Here is a 16,320-nt window from a genome sequence, read left to right on the forward strand (position 1 = left end):
AGTGAGAGAAACAAGTATGAACAAAAGTTCATATCCTGAGCACAATATGGTTTGTTTAATTTCACTTTGTGTGTTATAGGATCCAAAGTGATTTGTCACTGTAGTCTATTTAATTATACAACCATAATTAAGTAAATTTAGAGCAGTGTGTGAACCACTTTGAAAATTGTTATTTTATATCAATTTAAAAATGGTGGTAGGAGATTTCAGTTAACAAGTGTGACAGATCTTAACTATTGGAGTGTCAAGTTCTGATGGCTGAAAGGAAGTAAGATAAGCATTCATTCTGTTTCAGCAAGTTTAAAATCTGCTAGCAATCTTTCACCAATCATTTTCACTTTGCCTCTTCAAGTAACAAAATAGAGAGAGAGAAAGACAAGGCTTTCTGCTTCAGTTTATCTGGTAGAATTATGATAAATGGGTTTCCTAAAGAAACACATCACAGCTGGTTTTCTTAAGTATCTTTCTGAAGGTTTCTTACTTTGTGCTTTTCTTTTAAACTACTATTTCAGCTTTCCCTAACCTGACACTCTCCAATATGTTAATCAGGAATGGCATTCTGGCTACTGAGAGTTATAGTCCATTTACATCTGTATGTTGCCAGGCTGAGAAAGGCTGTACAAGGATCATCAATTCTCCTTATTTATGTATGAATACAACTTGAATGATAATAACATTGTGGACATACGGGTTGTAGGGACAGAAAGCTAGTAACAAATTATTGTGTTTCTGCAACCTAAACGCCATTTGAAAGAGATGCTGGGAAGACTTGTTTACAAGCCAACTTCTCTCTTCTGTAATTAAAAAAAGGGCTATTCTGTTTTTATTTATTATTTTGATTTATATCCCATCCCACCCCCCAAAAATCTCTTACCTCAGTAAGATTCTTTCCCATGAAAGCTTATAAACTTAGTTTAGGCAGTTTTAAGAAGGCCCATACAAAACAGAACAACATCATAAATATTACTAGATACCAATTGACTGTAAAAAATATGATTTCTGTAATAGAATTGTCAAAGTCTAAAATGCTCTACTTGATTCAGTTGTCCCAGCTACAAATTTTCAATTTCAGTCACAAATTGACTTCCAAGGACCTTACTTCATACTTAAATGGTCGGTAGAGGGGGGGTGCATAAGGACGCTAACATGCCTATCATCCCTGTCATTGTATTTTTATTCTCTTATTCTTGTTCTCGTTTTTGTTTGACAAATTCCAATAAATAAATAAATAGATTTGACTGATCAAATTTATATAGCCACCTATTTCACTGAAGGTGACTTTGGGTGGTGCACAACAAATGGATGTGTGTGTGTATGTGTGTGTATGCGCGTGCCATAACTGATTCCAAAATTTCTGTTGCTGAGACATTTGTTAAGTGCCACAATTCTTAAGTAAGTCAATGCACTTGTTAAGTTAGTAACATGGTTCTTAAGTGAATCTGGCTTTCCCATTGACTTTGTCAGAAGGTTACAAAAAATAACCCTGCAACCATCCTAAATATGAGTCAGTTACCAAGCATCTGAATTTTGATCACCTGACCATGGGGATCCTGCAATGGTCGTAAGTTTGAAAAATGGGCATATATCACTTTTTTCGGTGCCTAAATGAACTGTTGTAAGGGTGTGTGTGTGTGTGTGTGTGTGTGTGTGTGTGTTACAAAAGCATATTTTTTCATCAGTGCTCTAGCAATGACTACCAAGTCAAGATAATTTTTCGCATATTCTTACTTGCTAAATGCCTATTAGTTGGGAGCCTCGGCAAGCAGTGGTAACTGCTGGCTAACCACCTAACCAGGCAACAGATATCAGATGTACCTATAGAGATATACCTATAGAGATTGCCCTGAAGAAAGATGAAACTTTGCTCCAAATGCAAGAATCTTCCTCTTTTCCATTACCAGAACCAGCTCTCATTGGAGAGGTTTAAATAGGATGAATTAAAAAGGGAAGGAAAATGCACACATATTTTCTATAAAAGTGGCACCATTAATATTTGCTAATACCAAGTGATTGAAGAATGGGAATAAGGCCTTTCAGCTATATAAACTTGTATTGAGATTGACAATGAAAGATTTAATCAACACAGGAATATACTTTATTAATTTATTTTATTTGACCTTAGATAACCATTTGTCTGCTGCAATTGGCACTCAGTGGCTCAGAGCATAAAACAATATATATATATATATATATATATATATATATATATATATATATATATATATATATATATATATATATATAACAAAAATTCATCTAATAGTAGCAAAATGGCAGATCTCCTCAATAGCAACAAACATATACACCCAGCAACAGGTTCCTAGAATTCTAGCTTCAAGTATGGGAGAAGAACCAAGTCTTCAAATCCCTTTGGAATGCCTTCCAGATGGAAACCACCTATATTTCAGGAGGAACCTTATACCAGGTCTGGTACCATGACAGAGGATGTAAATGCAGGCTTCTGGGATCCCACTAGATGGTAGTTCTTGGGGCTTAAATAAATACTTCTCTAGGAATCTGAATATCCTTAAAAAAATCACTTGACCTTCTTGAGTGCTTCCAAAGTTCTGTTTTGGGTACACTATTTTGAAGAAAATTCCAGCAATAAACATGGGTCAGTATACTAAAAATCCAGTGTTGGAAGTACATACAGAGTCCTTCTTTCCTTCATCTCAGGAATCCCAGAAAATGGAATATTAAAAATTAAACCTTTATTTTAGAACTAATTCTTTCTCCTGATTATGGAAAAAGCTTTGGACTGGAGAATGCGATGAGGAATAGAGAGATGTGCACTAGGCTGAGAAGTCAAATAGCAACCCAGAAAAACGCAGTGAAAAATTATTTTTACATTAATTGCTCAGAAAGCAACATGGCTGTGACCAAGTAGGCACCAGGAGTCTAATTGACCTCAAAGGGTTTGTTAGCTTCTATATCTGGAGTAAATTGCTGGATATTTTTATAATTTATTGACTAAAATTTCCAACGTTAACTATCTAAGAATAACTAAAACAAAAGCTTGCTTCTTTTCTTTCTCCTCATTGAAAATTAAACCCTCTCAATTTCTTGTCTCAGTAATAAATTTATACTTGTATATGGAAGCCATTTGTTGCATAACCACAAGAAAGATGAGATATTAATATTCACATAAATAAGTCATATAAATCTGTGGTAGACTAGACATTTTCCCACCACCGTTATCCTTTCTATCCTATGAAGACACCATTTATTTGTAGATTTCAGCTGTTGGAGATAAACCACAAGATGATCCTTTCATGCTCTGTGACATCAAAAAAATATTTAGATAATTTTTTTTTTTGGAATAGAATACTGAAGTAGACAGAATTAATGGGATTTTTTAACCATTGCAGGGAAAGTGAGACAGAGAGGAGAAAAGAAAGATTGCAGTTATGTGACTCAGTGTCCCAGTAGATACAGTTTTCAAGCTTGAATGAAACGAATTGCTCAGAAATATATTCACACATTTTATTCCTTCTCAGCATGTCTCATCAGAAAAAAATACAGCTGCTGCATAATCTATTCAAATGCATTTATTTTTCATTCAGCAATCAAGAAAGCATATTTAATAGGCTAAAAACACAGTTAAAATTTTCTTATTTTTTTCTATGATTTGTATTTAGCTAGTTAATAGTATTACTGTTCTTACTGTTTAAATGTTTTGGAAGAGAAAATATTTTAATAGGATTTAAAATATTGTTGTATGAAAATATCTGATCCCTGGAAATCCAGTCTCAGTAAAAATCCAATAATACACAAGCTTTTAAATTCCAGCTACCAATCAGTCAGTCAGCCAGCTAGCCAGTCAGCCGACCAACTAACCAACCAACCAATGCCAGTCTTCTGCCTTTCACTTCTCTACCAATTGATAGTACAAAAATATGTGATGATGATGTTGTCCATTCAATAGTGTCTGATTCTTGGCAATTCTATGAGTCAGAACTCTCCACATCTTCCTATCTTGTACTACTTCTTTGAGTTTTTCTATGCTCTGATCCCATCTCTTATGGTGTCCAGCCACTGGGTTATTTGGAAGCCTGGTTTCCTTTTACTTTTCACTCCTCCAAGTATAATTGTTTTTGTCCCAATGAATTGAGGCACAGTTTTGTGATTTTTCTTTCCAATGATATGTCTGGTCTTATGTGTTCTAATACTTGCTTGTTGGTCACCTTTGCTGTCCAAAAATTTATAGGAGCCTTCTCTGGCAGCACAGCTCAGACAAATTGATTTTCTTCCTTCTTGCTTTTTTAAGGTCTAAATTTCACAATCATAGGTAGCTGCAGGGAACACAGTAGAGTGAACACACCTGCATTGGTTGCCAGGCTGATGTTCATATTTGGCTCAGGTTCATCATTGCTGTGCAATCCAGTGCAATCCAATGTTTTCTTTCTGGGCTGCATTCACTGTTTTGAGTGCTCTGTGACCCTAAGAAAGTGAATTTTTCCACACATTCTATCTTTTCAATGTCAATGTCTATTTTGATTTTTTTTTTCATTCTTTGCAGTGGTCGTGAGCTTGATCTTTTTGATATTCAGAAAGAGACCAAAAATCTCACTTCTTCGATTTTCTTGATCAGAGATTCCAGGCCTTCTTTGGTTTCTGAGAGAAGAGTTATATTGTCAATATCTTGAAACTTGTTAATGCTTCTTCCTCCAATCTTTACCCCAATTTTTGATTCTTCAAACTCTAGCTTCCTTATGATCATTTTGATATACAGATTGAATAAGAAAGGGAAGATAATGCTGTTCATATTTTATGATTCAGAAATCAGGTATTTTCCTTCAAGGTTACTTCTTTTTTTTTCTTTTTTTAATTTTTTTTATTAATTTTCAATAAACAAACATACACAAACAAAACACAAAACCTGAAAACATAAAACTTCTTTTTGGAAAGCGGCTTCCCGGGTTACATCTTTTTGTACAGACATAAATTCGAATTCATGCTCACTTTATATACCATTTCATATCTTATTTACCATTCTACATTTTCTATATAGCTTCTCCCCTCTTTTCACTCTCTTAATTCTATTTTATTTCATCTCAATTTAAATCATTATGCTTATATCTTTTGTCTGTTCTGTTTCAATTATCTATTATCTTTTCTCATTAACACAAAATTTTTCCTGTAATCACTGATTGAAGTATGACGCCTTTATATCTTTCCCCTAAGTTTAACACTTAAAATAATATATAATTTTCATTCTGATTCTGCTTAGTACATTCTAAAACTACGTACTGTATTTTAAAATAAGAAAGAATAATAAATTTATAATATAATTAAAACAATCCGTAGCAAATTAAACTCAATCGTTAAGTCTTTATTTTATCCCATTTTATAATCATATAATATTCCAGTTTTCTAACATTATTTCAAATATAAATACAACAATACAATCTTATGTACTTTTGCAGAATCTATTTTTTAATTATATTTTTACCCATTATCTCTGAATAAATCCTGTTTCTTTACATCTTGTTTCAAACCTTTGTAACTTTTCTTCCCTTTTTCCCTTCCTTTCTTCTCCAATCTAGCCTTTTTACCCCCTTGTCTCTTGATCTCCACCCTCTTAATCTCCACCTTCTTCTTTATTCCTCTTTTCTGTTGCTTTCTGACATTGTATTGATTTTTCACCTTATTTTTCCCCTTTTTTGGTTGTTGTTTTTAAGTCTTAAATTCTCCATTCTCTTTCCTTTCTTTCCCTTTTCTTCCCCAGCTAAAGTTGCTTGTTCATTAAAGATGGCTTCTTCTTCATCCCAATCTTCTTGTAGTTTCTGATAGGTAGAAATCGCCATTTCTAAGAAATGGAAAACAGATCCAGAAGAGCCCTTCCCTTCTTGTTTCTCTTCTTTTAGCTTTTTAAATTCCATTTTCAGTTCATCAACAAGTAATGCCATTGTGGAAAAAAAAAATTTAAACAACCCAAATGTTTTTAGTCTTTCAAATTATAATTTCCAAAAGTCCCAAAGTCACCAAGCAATCCAAATACACACAGACTGTTTCATTTAGCACTTTCTTCTTTTTATACTTTTTCTTCCTGGGGTTACAGTTCAGTTGCAAAGTTCCAATTAAAATGTATCTTTTAGAAGTCTTGTTACAATTTAGCTCTAGTCTTATAAATTCCAAGCAGCCTCCTACAGCAAGGTCTTAATATTAATTCTTTTCCTCTCCCTTCCCACTTATAGCAAAGTAAGTTTTTTTTCCCCAAATGTTCAGAAATCTTTATTGTCCCCTTGGATTTAATTTTCAAATTTAATTACCTGCTGATGCCAAAGCAGGTTTTTCCAATTTCTTATTCATCTGCTATCACTGTAAGGAAGGAGAGTGAGAAAAAAAAAACTTTCCCTTTTTACTTCCATTCGCCGCTTTTTCCAAGTCTTCTTTGGGAGCAATGTATCTTTAATGAAATTTAAATTCCAGGATATTTAAAAGTTACTTGTTATCCCGGTGAGCCAAAAACTTTCACTTCTCAGCTTCCTCCTGCACATTCTTATCCAGATGAAAGCTTCTTTGTGGCAGCCATTGCTGACCGCCGCTCCACTGCTTTTGGAGAAGGGAGTTAAGCCAGCTGAGAAGGGGGGTTGAGATTCCGCCGGACCCCCTGCTGGATCTCCCCTGTCTTCAGTTACCTCTACAGGGTAACTATATCCCCCAAATCCAGCTGGATCAGGAGCACTCCAGCGGTGAGCGCAGCAGAAACCGTGCACGATCGCGGATTCCTGCCGCCACTGAAGCCTTACAAACCGGAAGTCCCCAAGAAGTTACTTCTATACCTTATCCATTGTTTAACTAGTAATATATTGGATTAATGGGGATAACTTTGAGTGAAAAGAGGAACATCTACTACCATAACCACAGTCAGATAAATGAAACCTGAGTTTGGACAAGCACTATAACCTGAGAAAATGGTTCAGATAAGATCCTCCCTAGTTCCCACAAAAATAAAGGGAGAGGGGTGGAAGCACATTCAGACTTGGAAGGTTCTGTTAATATAACTTAAAATAAAAGTGATATTGATCTATATGGCTTTGTTTTCCTAATCAGGTCTACCTTGAAGGGCTACAAATTGGGTGTTTGCTTACCTTTTGTTTACTTTTTCTTAGCTTATCTGAACAGAAAAAATAGAGAAAACAAATATATTTCTATTTACTTAGAAATAAAGAAATTGAATGGAATTATGAAGTCATATAATTAAATGCAAGACCACCAAATTGTCTCAGTGAAATAGATGGCTGCTGGTAACCCAAAAGAACAAAGTAAACACATTCAGTATTTTAATTATATTATGACAAACATAATTTTCTATTCGCTAATTTTGTGCTTTTCCCATACTGAGTTTTCCCTCTTACTAGAAAAAGTATTAATAGGACTTCCAGTGGCAAGGCAAGGATGAACAGAGGTGCAGAAGCCCGTCTGTGGTTTCAGTTAATCTCTTTTTGCAGTTGGCACAATCCTTTGAGGGTGCACGAGTCCCGGAGAGATTCGTGCCGGTGTGGGTGAGACTCGGGTTGCAGTGTCGGGAAGGCAACCCCCCCTGCAGCAAAGAGGAGCCCTCCAGAGCCCAACGAGCAAAAAACAGCCCCCTATCAATGGTGGCTCCGAAGTCCGGACTGCCACCGATGTAAAGAAGCGAGTGAGTGACAGTTTGTGAGATCATTGGGAAAGAGTGTGGCAGAGAAAATTAGCGGTGGAGAGGAGGATTGGAATGCCATAGACTTTTATAAGGCTGTTACAAGTGTCTGTCCGGAGCCCTAAAAGAAAGTGGCCAAAAAGCGGATGCGAGGCAAGTGAAAGTGAAAGGGCTTGGCAGACAGAAGAGAGAGAGAGGACAATAACGAGTAAAAAGGGAAGTTTACGAAGTTGGGAGACTAGCGGCTGGAAGATGCCTGGAAGTTGTGGAGGATTTGGACTATCTCATTTGATTTTTATTCTGAAAGACTTCATTAAAGTGGAGACGGGAAGATCGGAGCTGACGGAACAGAGACAGTGTGGCGCCACAGGCGATACTTAGAAACCCTGAAGCTATCATAACAATATAACTGATATAAACCACTTAACAGCCCTTTAGGGAGCATACTGATCTAATTGAGAAGGTGGTTCCATCTGAAGAAAATCAGGAAAATTGAACTTCGGAACGCTAAGACAAAAAGTAAAAGTGGAAGCTGCTGAATGTGTGGAGATACTGTGTAATTGCAGTATTCAGCATTTTTTACCTCCCCACTTCCAGTGCGTTTGGAGTGAAAGCTCTCAAACTTAGAGACAGAAAGCTAAAAACTGACTTCAAAATTCCTTTCCCCCACTTTTTTACTCCCTTTTTTCTGTATACATTTGCTCAATATTTTTTTCTTCTTTTTCCCTCACCATCTGGCGCTATGATGAACTATCTCTCCTTCTTTATTCTCTCTTTATAATGATTATAAATATGCATACTGGGGAAAGGAAAATTGATTGATGTAACTGATTGTTAAATAATTGAATTAATTGATTTATTGATTTATTAATAATAGTGATAGTTATACTTTGATTAGTTATACAGGGAAAATAGTAAGAACATTCAGTATTATTTCATTAATAAGTATAGGATTTTATGTATTAATATTATAATTTATTGTGTGATCACAATTAATCCACTTGGGGACGAATGTAATACTGTTTGTGTTTAAGAATATTTAAAATAAGGTTAGATAAATACACATATTTATTTATAATATTTAAATATTATAAATATTTAAAAGAAAAAGTATTAATTTATGTCAGAAGGTTATGTCACTAACTTTATTATGATCGTTTAATGCAGCTCAGAAGGTATCATATTAAGGAATAAAATGGTTTGATGGTTTGGGTATAATGTGTTGTTTGATCTCAGAAAATTGTAATCTATTTAATAAGCCATGTTTAATCAAACCAAGAAGTTTAAATTCCATCACAGTTTATTCTAAAAGCTGGAACAAAATATTTCTTGCTGCAGCCATTGGGGGGGCGGGGAGAGAGAGAGAGAGAGACACACACCCCACACCCTTAAGAATATGAATATAATTATAGTTCCAAAATATAAGTAGTTATATTAAATAATAAGATGTATCCGGGTGAATAGCTATTCCAATTACAATGTATTCTTTAATTTTATTTTACCTCCAAGGGACTGCCATAAACATTGCTAATAATCTCGTGATTTCACAGAGGTGGGTAGAAATGCCTATTTGCCTTTTGGAAGGAAGAAGGGGGGAACTTTAAAGCCATAATCCAAGAATTTCCCTCCTCTCTTCATTCTTCCCTACCAAGGTTCTACTTTCTTACATTCTTCATACGGATTCCTTATTTTTGCCTCTGTTTTAGGCGCTAAACCTGCCCCTGAGATATGCTTCCAGAGAGTCAATTCTGCAGGAGATCCATATGGAAACTGTGGCAAGGATTCCAAAAGTACTTTTGCCAAATGTGAACCCAGGTACAAGCTGTGCATCTGTCCGAAACAAAAATAAGTAAAGCAGTGCTAATAGAGATGCCGATCTCTATTATTCCTACATTATTCCTCTCTTTTCAGAGATTCAAAGTGTGGAAAAATTCAATGTCAAGGGGGAGCGAGTCGACCTGTAATTGGCACCAATGCTGTCTCAATAGAAACAAACATCCCTCTACAAGGAGGAGGCAAAATTCTGTGCCGAGGAACACATGTTTACTTGGGGGATGATATGCCTGATCCGGGCCTTGTCTTGGCTGGAACGAAATGTGAAGATGAAAAAGTAAGGCTTAGAAATCCTTTCCCTCAATCCCTTTGATATATAAGGTCTTTCATATGTACATGTATTACATCTAGTCCTTTTTTTCAGTCTTACTTTCTGTGCTTTGAATTAATAGCCTGGCAAACCTAACATAAAGGATTATGCAAATAGCTCTTCCAATGTTAAGTATACTTAAGGGTTTATGGATGATGCATGGAATCAGTTTACTGTTTAGCCAGAAGGAGTAGCGTTAAATTGGAACATAAAAAAATTGAAACAAGTGTATGTAGTATGAACAAAAATACTTATTTTTTTATGTTGCACCAGTTTCTGGTAAATTATATATTAGAAAAAAGGGGAGAATGAGCAAGTGTTTGGTCTATACAAGTTACTCTTGCAATGAAGCAATATGCAAAGTGTTTATATTCAAAGATTGATGTGAAGCTTCTTGTTGTGCGAGGTGATATCAAAGTAGTGGTAATATGGTTTCCAATACTTCCTGTGTCCAGCAGAATCAGCTAAAATTGATGACAGAGCTTAATTCAAGCATGGACACATTGACACGTACATGAATAATGTGTGTGGAATAATAAATGTTGAACACATAAAGTTGTAATATCTGTCACCATGCACATGGATAAACTTTCCTTCCTGATTGATTTATTTCATAAAACATGTTTGGATGAAGCCTAAAATTAAAAAGTCTCTCAAATTCATCCCTTAGGATTTATATAACAGGGCAGACAATCAGTGAAACACAGGCAGCTCAAACACTATCTTTGTTCCCCTCTTCGCAGGAGTACAACATTAAAAACCCAGCAACAAATTAATTATTTTTTGTGATGAGATTTTTTTTCATTTAATATACTTGCCAGCCACAAAACTAGTTGCCTATTCTTGATCTCTCATCTTCCTTGCTTTATATACCTTTAATTAGTCAGCAACACTGGTATCAATTATCTGAAAATCAAACAGGACTAAGATTTTTTTTGTTGTTGTTGGCGATGTTCTTCCCTCAGCCTGACATTTTTCTGAACATGAGTTGAAGTAGTTTGACTGTATGGTACTGAAAATCCCGAGGCTTGTTATCCTAAACAAGTTAAATATTAATATAAAATTTGCCTTGTCAAGAGCATCCCAAAGGTGCTTTTTCAAGAGGCAACTGGACTTTCTGTTTTTTTCTTTGAAGATTTTTTGCTTCTTATCCAAGAAGCTTCTTTAGCTCTGAGTGAAGAAGACAGAGAAGTCCACATTTTGGACAGAGAGAACCGCTGGTTTGAAAGAAAGGTCAAAGAGACCATCTACGTCAAAATTGAACAGTCCTATCTCAACAAAGGAGAAAGGATATGACATCATTATCCCCAGTCTACAACACAGTCCTTTCAACAGTTCCAAGAAGACTGCACATGCATTTGCACTACTCAGGTGGCTCTAACAACACTTATTAAGAGCTGCCGATTTTAAAAATTTAACTTTAGCTTTTGCATTTTTTTATTCTACTCCATTCTACTTTATTTTTATTTCAATTTATTTCCATTCTTGTTCTGCTGGAGACCTGTATATTTACTATTTTTCTGGAGATCTATATTTTTACCTTTTTTGCCATGGAGGGGAAAAGGAAGAGGCAACATTCACATTCTGTTTCTCAAATTTCACTCAAATCTATAAAACTGCTCCAAGTTGACAGTTATCTAAAAAAGCAAACATTTCTTGCCCTAAGCAACCAGGCCCCTCCACTCTTGCCCCTAGTCTCTGTAATAGATATGACCTCCTGGGATGGAAAATACAGGTGGAGATTGAGAGCTCCAGACTTTTATATCTTTCTGCTTCAACGCCTGAAGAAGTTTCCCCCTCACAGAACAAAGCCATTTGTCCACCAACTGCAAAGCTTATACAACAAAGTGATAAGGATTTTAAAAATGTTACTGACTGTATAACTTGACAATTATTATTGACAGCATAAATAGTATTGTCAATTTTGAGCTTCTAACTACAATTAACAAGAAAGTGAACACTGTAAAAGACACTCTCATTAAATTTAAACATAGTCATACAAATACTACTGCTAAGTCAGTCAAGCTCATCTAGAAACAACTGTGTCTTAAAACACATAATAGTGGTGGAAAGTTGATCCTATTTTGGAACCTAAAAAGAGAGTGAGCATAAATTAATAAATATAAATCTACATCCAGAGGAGCATGGAAGGCAAGTAGAACTCTCTCAGGAAGTATTAGACAACATAACTATTACTTACAGCCAAATCAAATCACTCTACAAATTCAAAATAACAGAGTAAATAGAGGAAAATGGAGGCCCAGAAGTGCAACCATTATCTCCCTCCGTTAGCTTCTACACTGTGAAAGGCAGCTGATTGATTTGCAGAAAGTTGAATGGCTTCTATCCAGGAGAGTAAACAAATCCTTCTAACCTTTAAACATCCTACCTGAGCCAGAATGTTGTCAAAAGGAAATCAATTTTGGGCAATTTTGAAATCTTCCCAGTGCATGTGTTTCACACAGAGGGAGTTAGCTCATTAATAACTCATCTTGGCAATAAGAGTGCTTTTACATTAAAATTTAATTGTAACAACATAACAATAGGTAACTTCAAAGACTTTCTATCATCACTGTCCTTGAGAAGAGACAGCCTGAGCAAACAATCTGTACCTTCCACAGAAGTCAATGTTCTGAAGAGCCCTTAGAGATAAACTTGACTGACTTTTTCAATATCTTGTGAGATACTGAACAAGTGAGTATTATGAAAAGGCTAGATGATCTGAAGAAATTATTGCAATAAGACACAAAAGTGCTAAGACTTTCATAGGCCTGCTCACCTCAAGAAAACAGTACTTATTTTTTTTTAATAAAACAATTTATTAGTTTTAACAATTAAAAACAGCCAACAATACTTATTTGAGAAACCACCTGCTGGTTACTTCCTATTTTAATATGGCAATATTGCAGAAAAGAACATCAAAAAGTCCTCAGGAACAGTTTCTACCATAGTCTGCCTGCTTCTTGTTAAAATAGTATACCACATGGAAATGTAAGAAATGGAAATAAAATGGAACCCGGTAGACAAGAGGAAACAGGATACAACAGAAATCTTCATGAATTACAAGCAGTGGGTGATTGCAGGGCAAGATCAAGTGAAAAGGAAGAAATCCTTAGCTCAACACTTCTGCAATAAAAAATCAAGCCCCAAAACATCAGTTAGCATTTTCCCAATCACCCTCCCCACCAATATTAAGCATAAGAGTTTTATCCAGTTACTGACATGGAATAAAGCTGGCTGAAGAACAGTAACAAATGGGACCTGATGGTGTTCTTCTTTGAATTTGACTTTACAGCATCCCAAAAGTGCTATGCAGATTGTATCAATCAGGTTATAACTATTTCAAATACATTAAAATTTGTTCCAGGCTGGGCTGAAATTCTCCATGTAGTGGAGCTGGTAGTCTCCATTGGCATGGACAAGATAATGAACTAATGATGTGATTTAACTCAATTTCCTATGTTCCTGTTTTAGAATATAAAATCTTTTTTTTCCTGAAAAATCATGTGAAATGATCAAATTCATTTAAAAGGGAGTATTCCAAAATATATACAGGTCTTTGAAACTAGTAGCATGTTTTTTCTATGGAATGCAGCAAGAGGAACAATGCATAAATATATGAAAAAATGGACTGGTGTATTATAAGATACATATTTTGGACGCAAAAAACAGTTGCATTATATAGCTTAGCTTTGCTATCTCCTGGAAACTTTCCTGCAGATGCCGATAAAAATGATAATCCAGCTGGGATCCATCAAGCTCTGTCGTTAACTCCCAAACAATTCATCTGTTTTTCCTTGGCCTTTTTGTGATTGTGTTCAGTTGGATTGTTCTTGATTTTCATCTTTACTTGTGCAATATTTTAATACTGTCTAGCTATACATGGTTATTGCTTGATTTATTGATTTTATTAATTTTTGCTCCTTTATTATTTATTAGATTGTATTGTATAAGCTTCATGGGGGAGGGCTTTAGTCCTTAGGTAACCTAGAAATGTCTTTAAAGCATAAAATAAATAACGAGTAACACACAGCCCAGACAATGTCCTCTGATTTATAAGAATTGAATTTTTTTAGACTGATCTTCCAAATAGGCTTGAGTCCTTCTGCCTTCTGCCTTTCGTTTTCAGATTTTAATTATGAGTTATGGTTTTCCTTCCTTGATTTGGGGGTGGGATTCTTTATGAAAACGGACTCCAGGATCTTAGCACTGTGTCAAAGAGATGCTCGTTTTCTGAAAGGAGAACGAAGAACACCTTGACTTAACGGTTGGAACTATGCTATTTAGCGGCTTTTGGATGACATTTTCATCTTCTTCATTAACTCTGTGCTTTAGCATATTCAAACCTGGGAAAGTTGCCAAAGCATAAAGCAGTTCCTGCAAAGCAAAGAAAAAACTTTTCACACCAAGAAGAATATATAAAACATCTTGCTCAGTATATCTATGCATAGCTTTTCCAGAGTAGTCAAGCAAGGCAGGAAAATAATGAAAAGCTATGAGAACAGTGCCTCTGAGAATTTGAGAGAGGTGGGGTTAAAGCAACATCCCCTGCTATTGGCAGAGTACAGATCAAGATTAGTTTCTGTCTTATCTAAATCTCTGAGCTTATGCTTACTTTTGAGGTCCATATGCTTCAGTTGTTATACATAAGCTTGCGCCAGTATCTAAGTATTTGTGACCAAGTTCTTTGTTTTTATATATCTGAGCAAGATGGAAATAGAGTAAACTGCTTTTGTGGTCTCTGTAGGGGATGTGCCATATTTGTTTTCCTCGCTGAAGACTAGAAGAAATGTACATGCTCCGAGTTCAGGCAGATTATCCTCATGGAAGAGAAGATGAAGAGGCTGGAAACAAAATAGTCCTCTTTCCAGCTTATGAAGAAAGATAAGGAATTATTGCAATAGACACAGAAATGTTAGCAGGAGGTTTACCTACTAACCACCCATGTATCTCTGGATGAAGAACAGCTGCATAGAGCCGTGATGGTGCAGTTGTTAGAAGGCAGTATTACAGGCTAATTCAATCCTCACATCTCAGGTTTGACTTAGCCTTCCATCCTTCCGAGGTCAGTAAAATGAGGACCCAGATTGTTAGAGACAATATCCTGACTCTGTAAACCGCTTAGAGAATGCTGTAAAGCGCTGTGAAATGGTATATCAGTCTAAGTGCGATTGCTATTGCTATAAAGCACCAGAGGACTCAAGGAAGAAGATCTTGCATGATGTACAAAGGGAAGAATGTTGGCCTTTGTCCTGAAAATGAGGACGTCATGTGTGATAGATTCCCTACTCTGAGATACTAAAGCAATGATCTGTAAGCCTGATAATGTTAAGAACAGTCCCCTTGATGCCTGGATGTAATGGGAAAGTTCAGAAGACTCCTTAGCTCACTGATAATTATTCCTTTTTATTGATACACATGGAAATTCATCTACATGACACAGCCAGACACATCTTTGAACATACTAAATGTGTGTGTCTGTGTCTGTGTGTCTGTTTATGAAAACTGGCTACACAGATGATGCCAAAAGAAATAGTTTGGATTCTCTGACAATTGAAGTAGTATTGTTGAGTTCTCATTTCCTTCCTGATAGTATTTACTCAATAATACTCTGAATCAAGCTGAATAATTCTCTGAATCAAGCTGATCTCTTGCCAGAAGTCCCTCATTTGGCAAGAGATGAGCTTGATTCAGAGCATTATTGAGTAAATACTATCAGGAACTCATTAATACTACTTCCCCAGGGACTGAGACAGGGAAGGGTAGCAGGATGTGGAAATATTCAGTAACGAACCTATAATTAAAGGAAGGGACAAGTCAAGTTTGATGAATTGAGGATTTCATGACCTTTATCCATCTACCCAAAGTATGAGGAACAAGCAAGGAAAAGTAAAGATCTTATGACTTAAAAGGTATTACTGAAACTTGATAGATGGAACTCATGAGCAGAATGCAAAACTCAGGGCACAAGTCATTTAAGAAGCACAAGGAGGAGAAGTTTGGCATTATATATGAAGACAGAATATCCTCTCATACAGGCAAGTAACTCAAAATGCCAGACAGTAATTCAAGCTAGTCAGCCTGAAAGTTTAGAACAGATTATTAAGTAGTCAGTTTGTGAATATTTAGAAAATAATAAACTGTTTGCTAGGAACCAGCATATATTTACTAGGGAAAAAATCATGCCATCTGATCTTCATTTTGGTAGAAGTTCGAATTTAATTGAGCACAGAAATAGCCATAAAATGTCTTCATCAGCGTCCTAGAAGGAGAGATCAGGGAAAGGAAAACGCCACAGCAACATCTCACACATGGTACATCAGGAACAGCATTTGCATCACACTGTGTCTGCATCATAGTTTGGATGGAATTACAATTCTTTGCAGATGCACCTGAGTACTTTGACTTAAAGTATTTCAATATCAGACAAGTTGAAGAAAAATAAAGAAGAAAGAAAAAGATACAAAAAAGTGTCTTCAACTTTCTTTACAGAAATATATAACTACAAATATATTCTAGCCTCTCCCTCCTAAAG

The 16,320-nt window shown here is 35.6% G+C and overlaps 1 protein-coding gene across 1 annotated transcript in view; it reads left to right on the top strand.

The window, feature by feature from the left end:
- The window catches only part of ADAM12 (ADAM metallopeptidase domain 12), a 287,867-nt gene that overhangs the window by 245,502 nt on the left and 26,045 nt on the right, over positions 1-16,320 (top strand). The window contains exons 15-16 of the mRNA XM_026704952.2: positions 9,349-9,457; positions 9,554-9,752. Of these exons, the coding sequence (XP_026560737.2) occupies positions 9,349-9,457; positions 9,554-9,752 (308 nt within the window). The remainder of the gene's footprint in view (positions 1-9,348; positions 9,458-9,553; positions 9,753-16,320) is intronic.

Source organism: Pseudonaja textilis, chromosome 4 (genome assembly GCF_049901715.1).
Source record: "Pseudonaja textilis isolate UNSWEBS1 chromosome 4, rPseTex1.2, whole genome shotgun sequence".
NCBI lineage: Eukaryota > Metazoa > Chordata > Lepidosauria > Squamata > Elapidae > Pseudonaja > Pseudonaja textilis.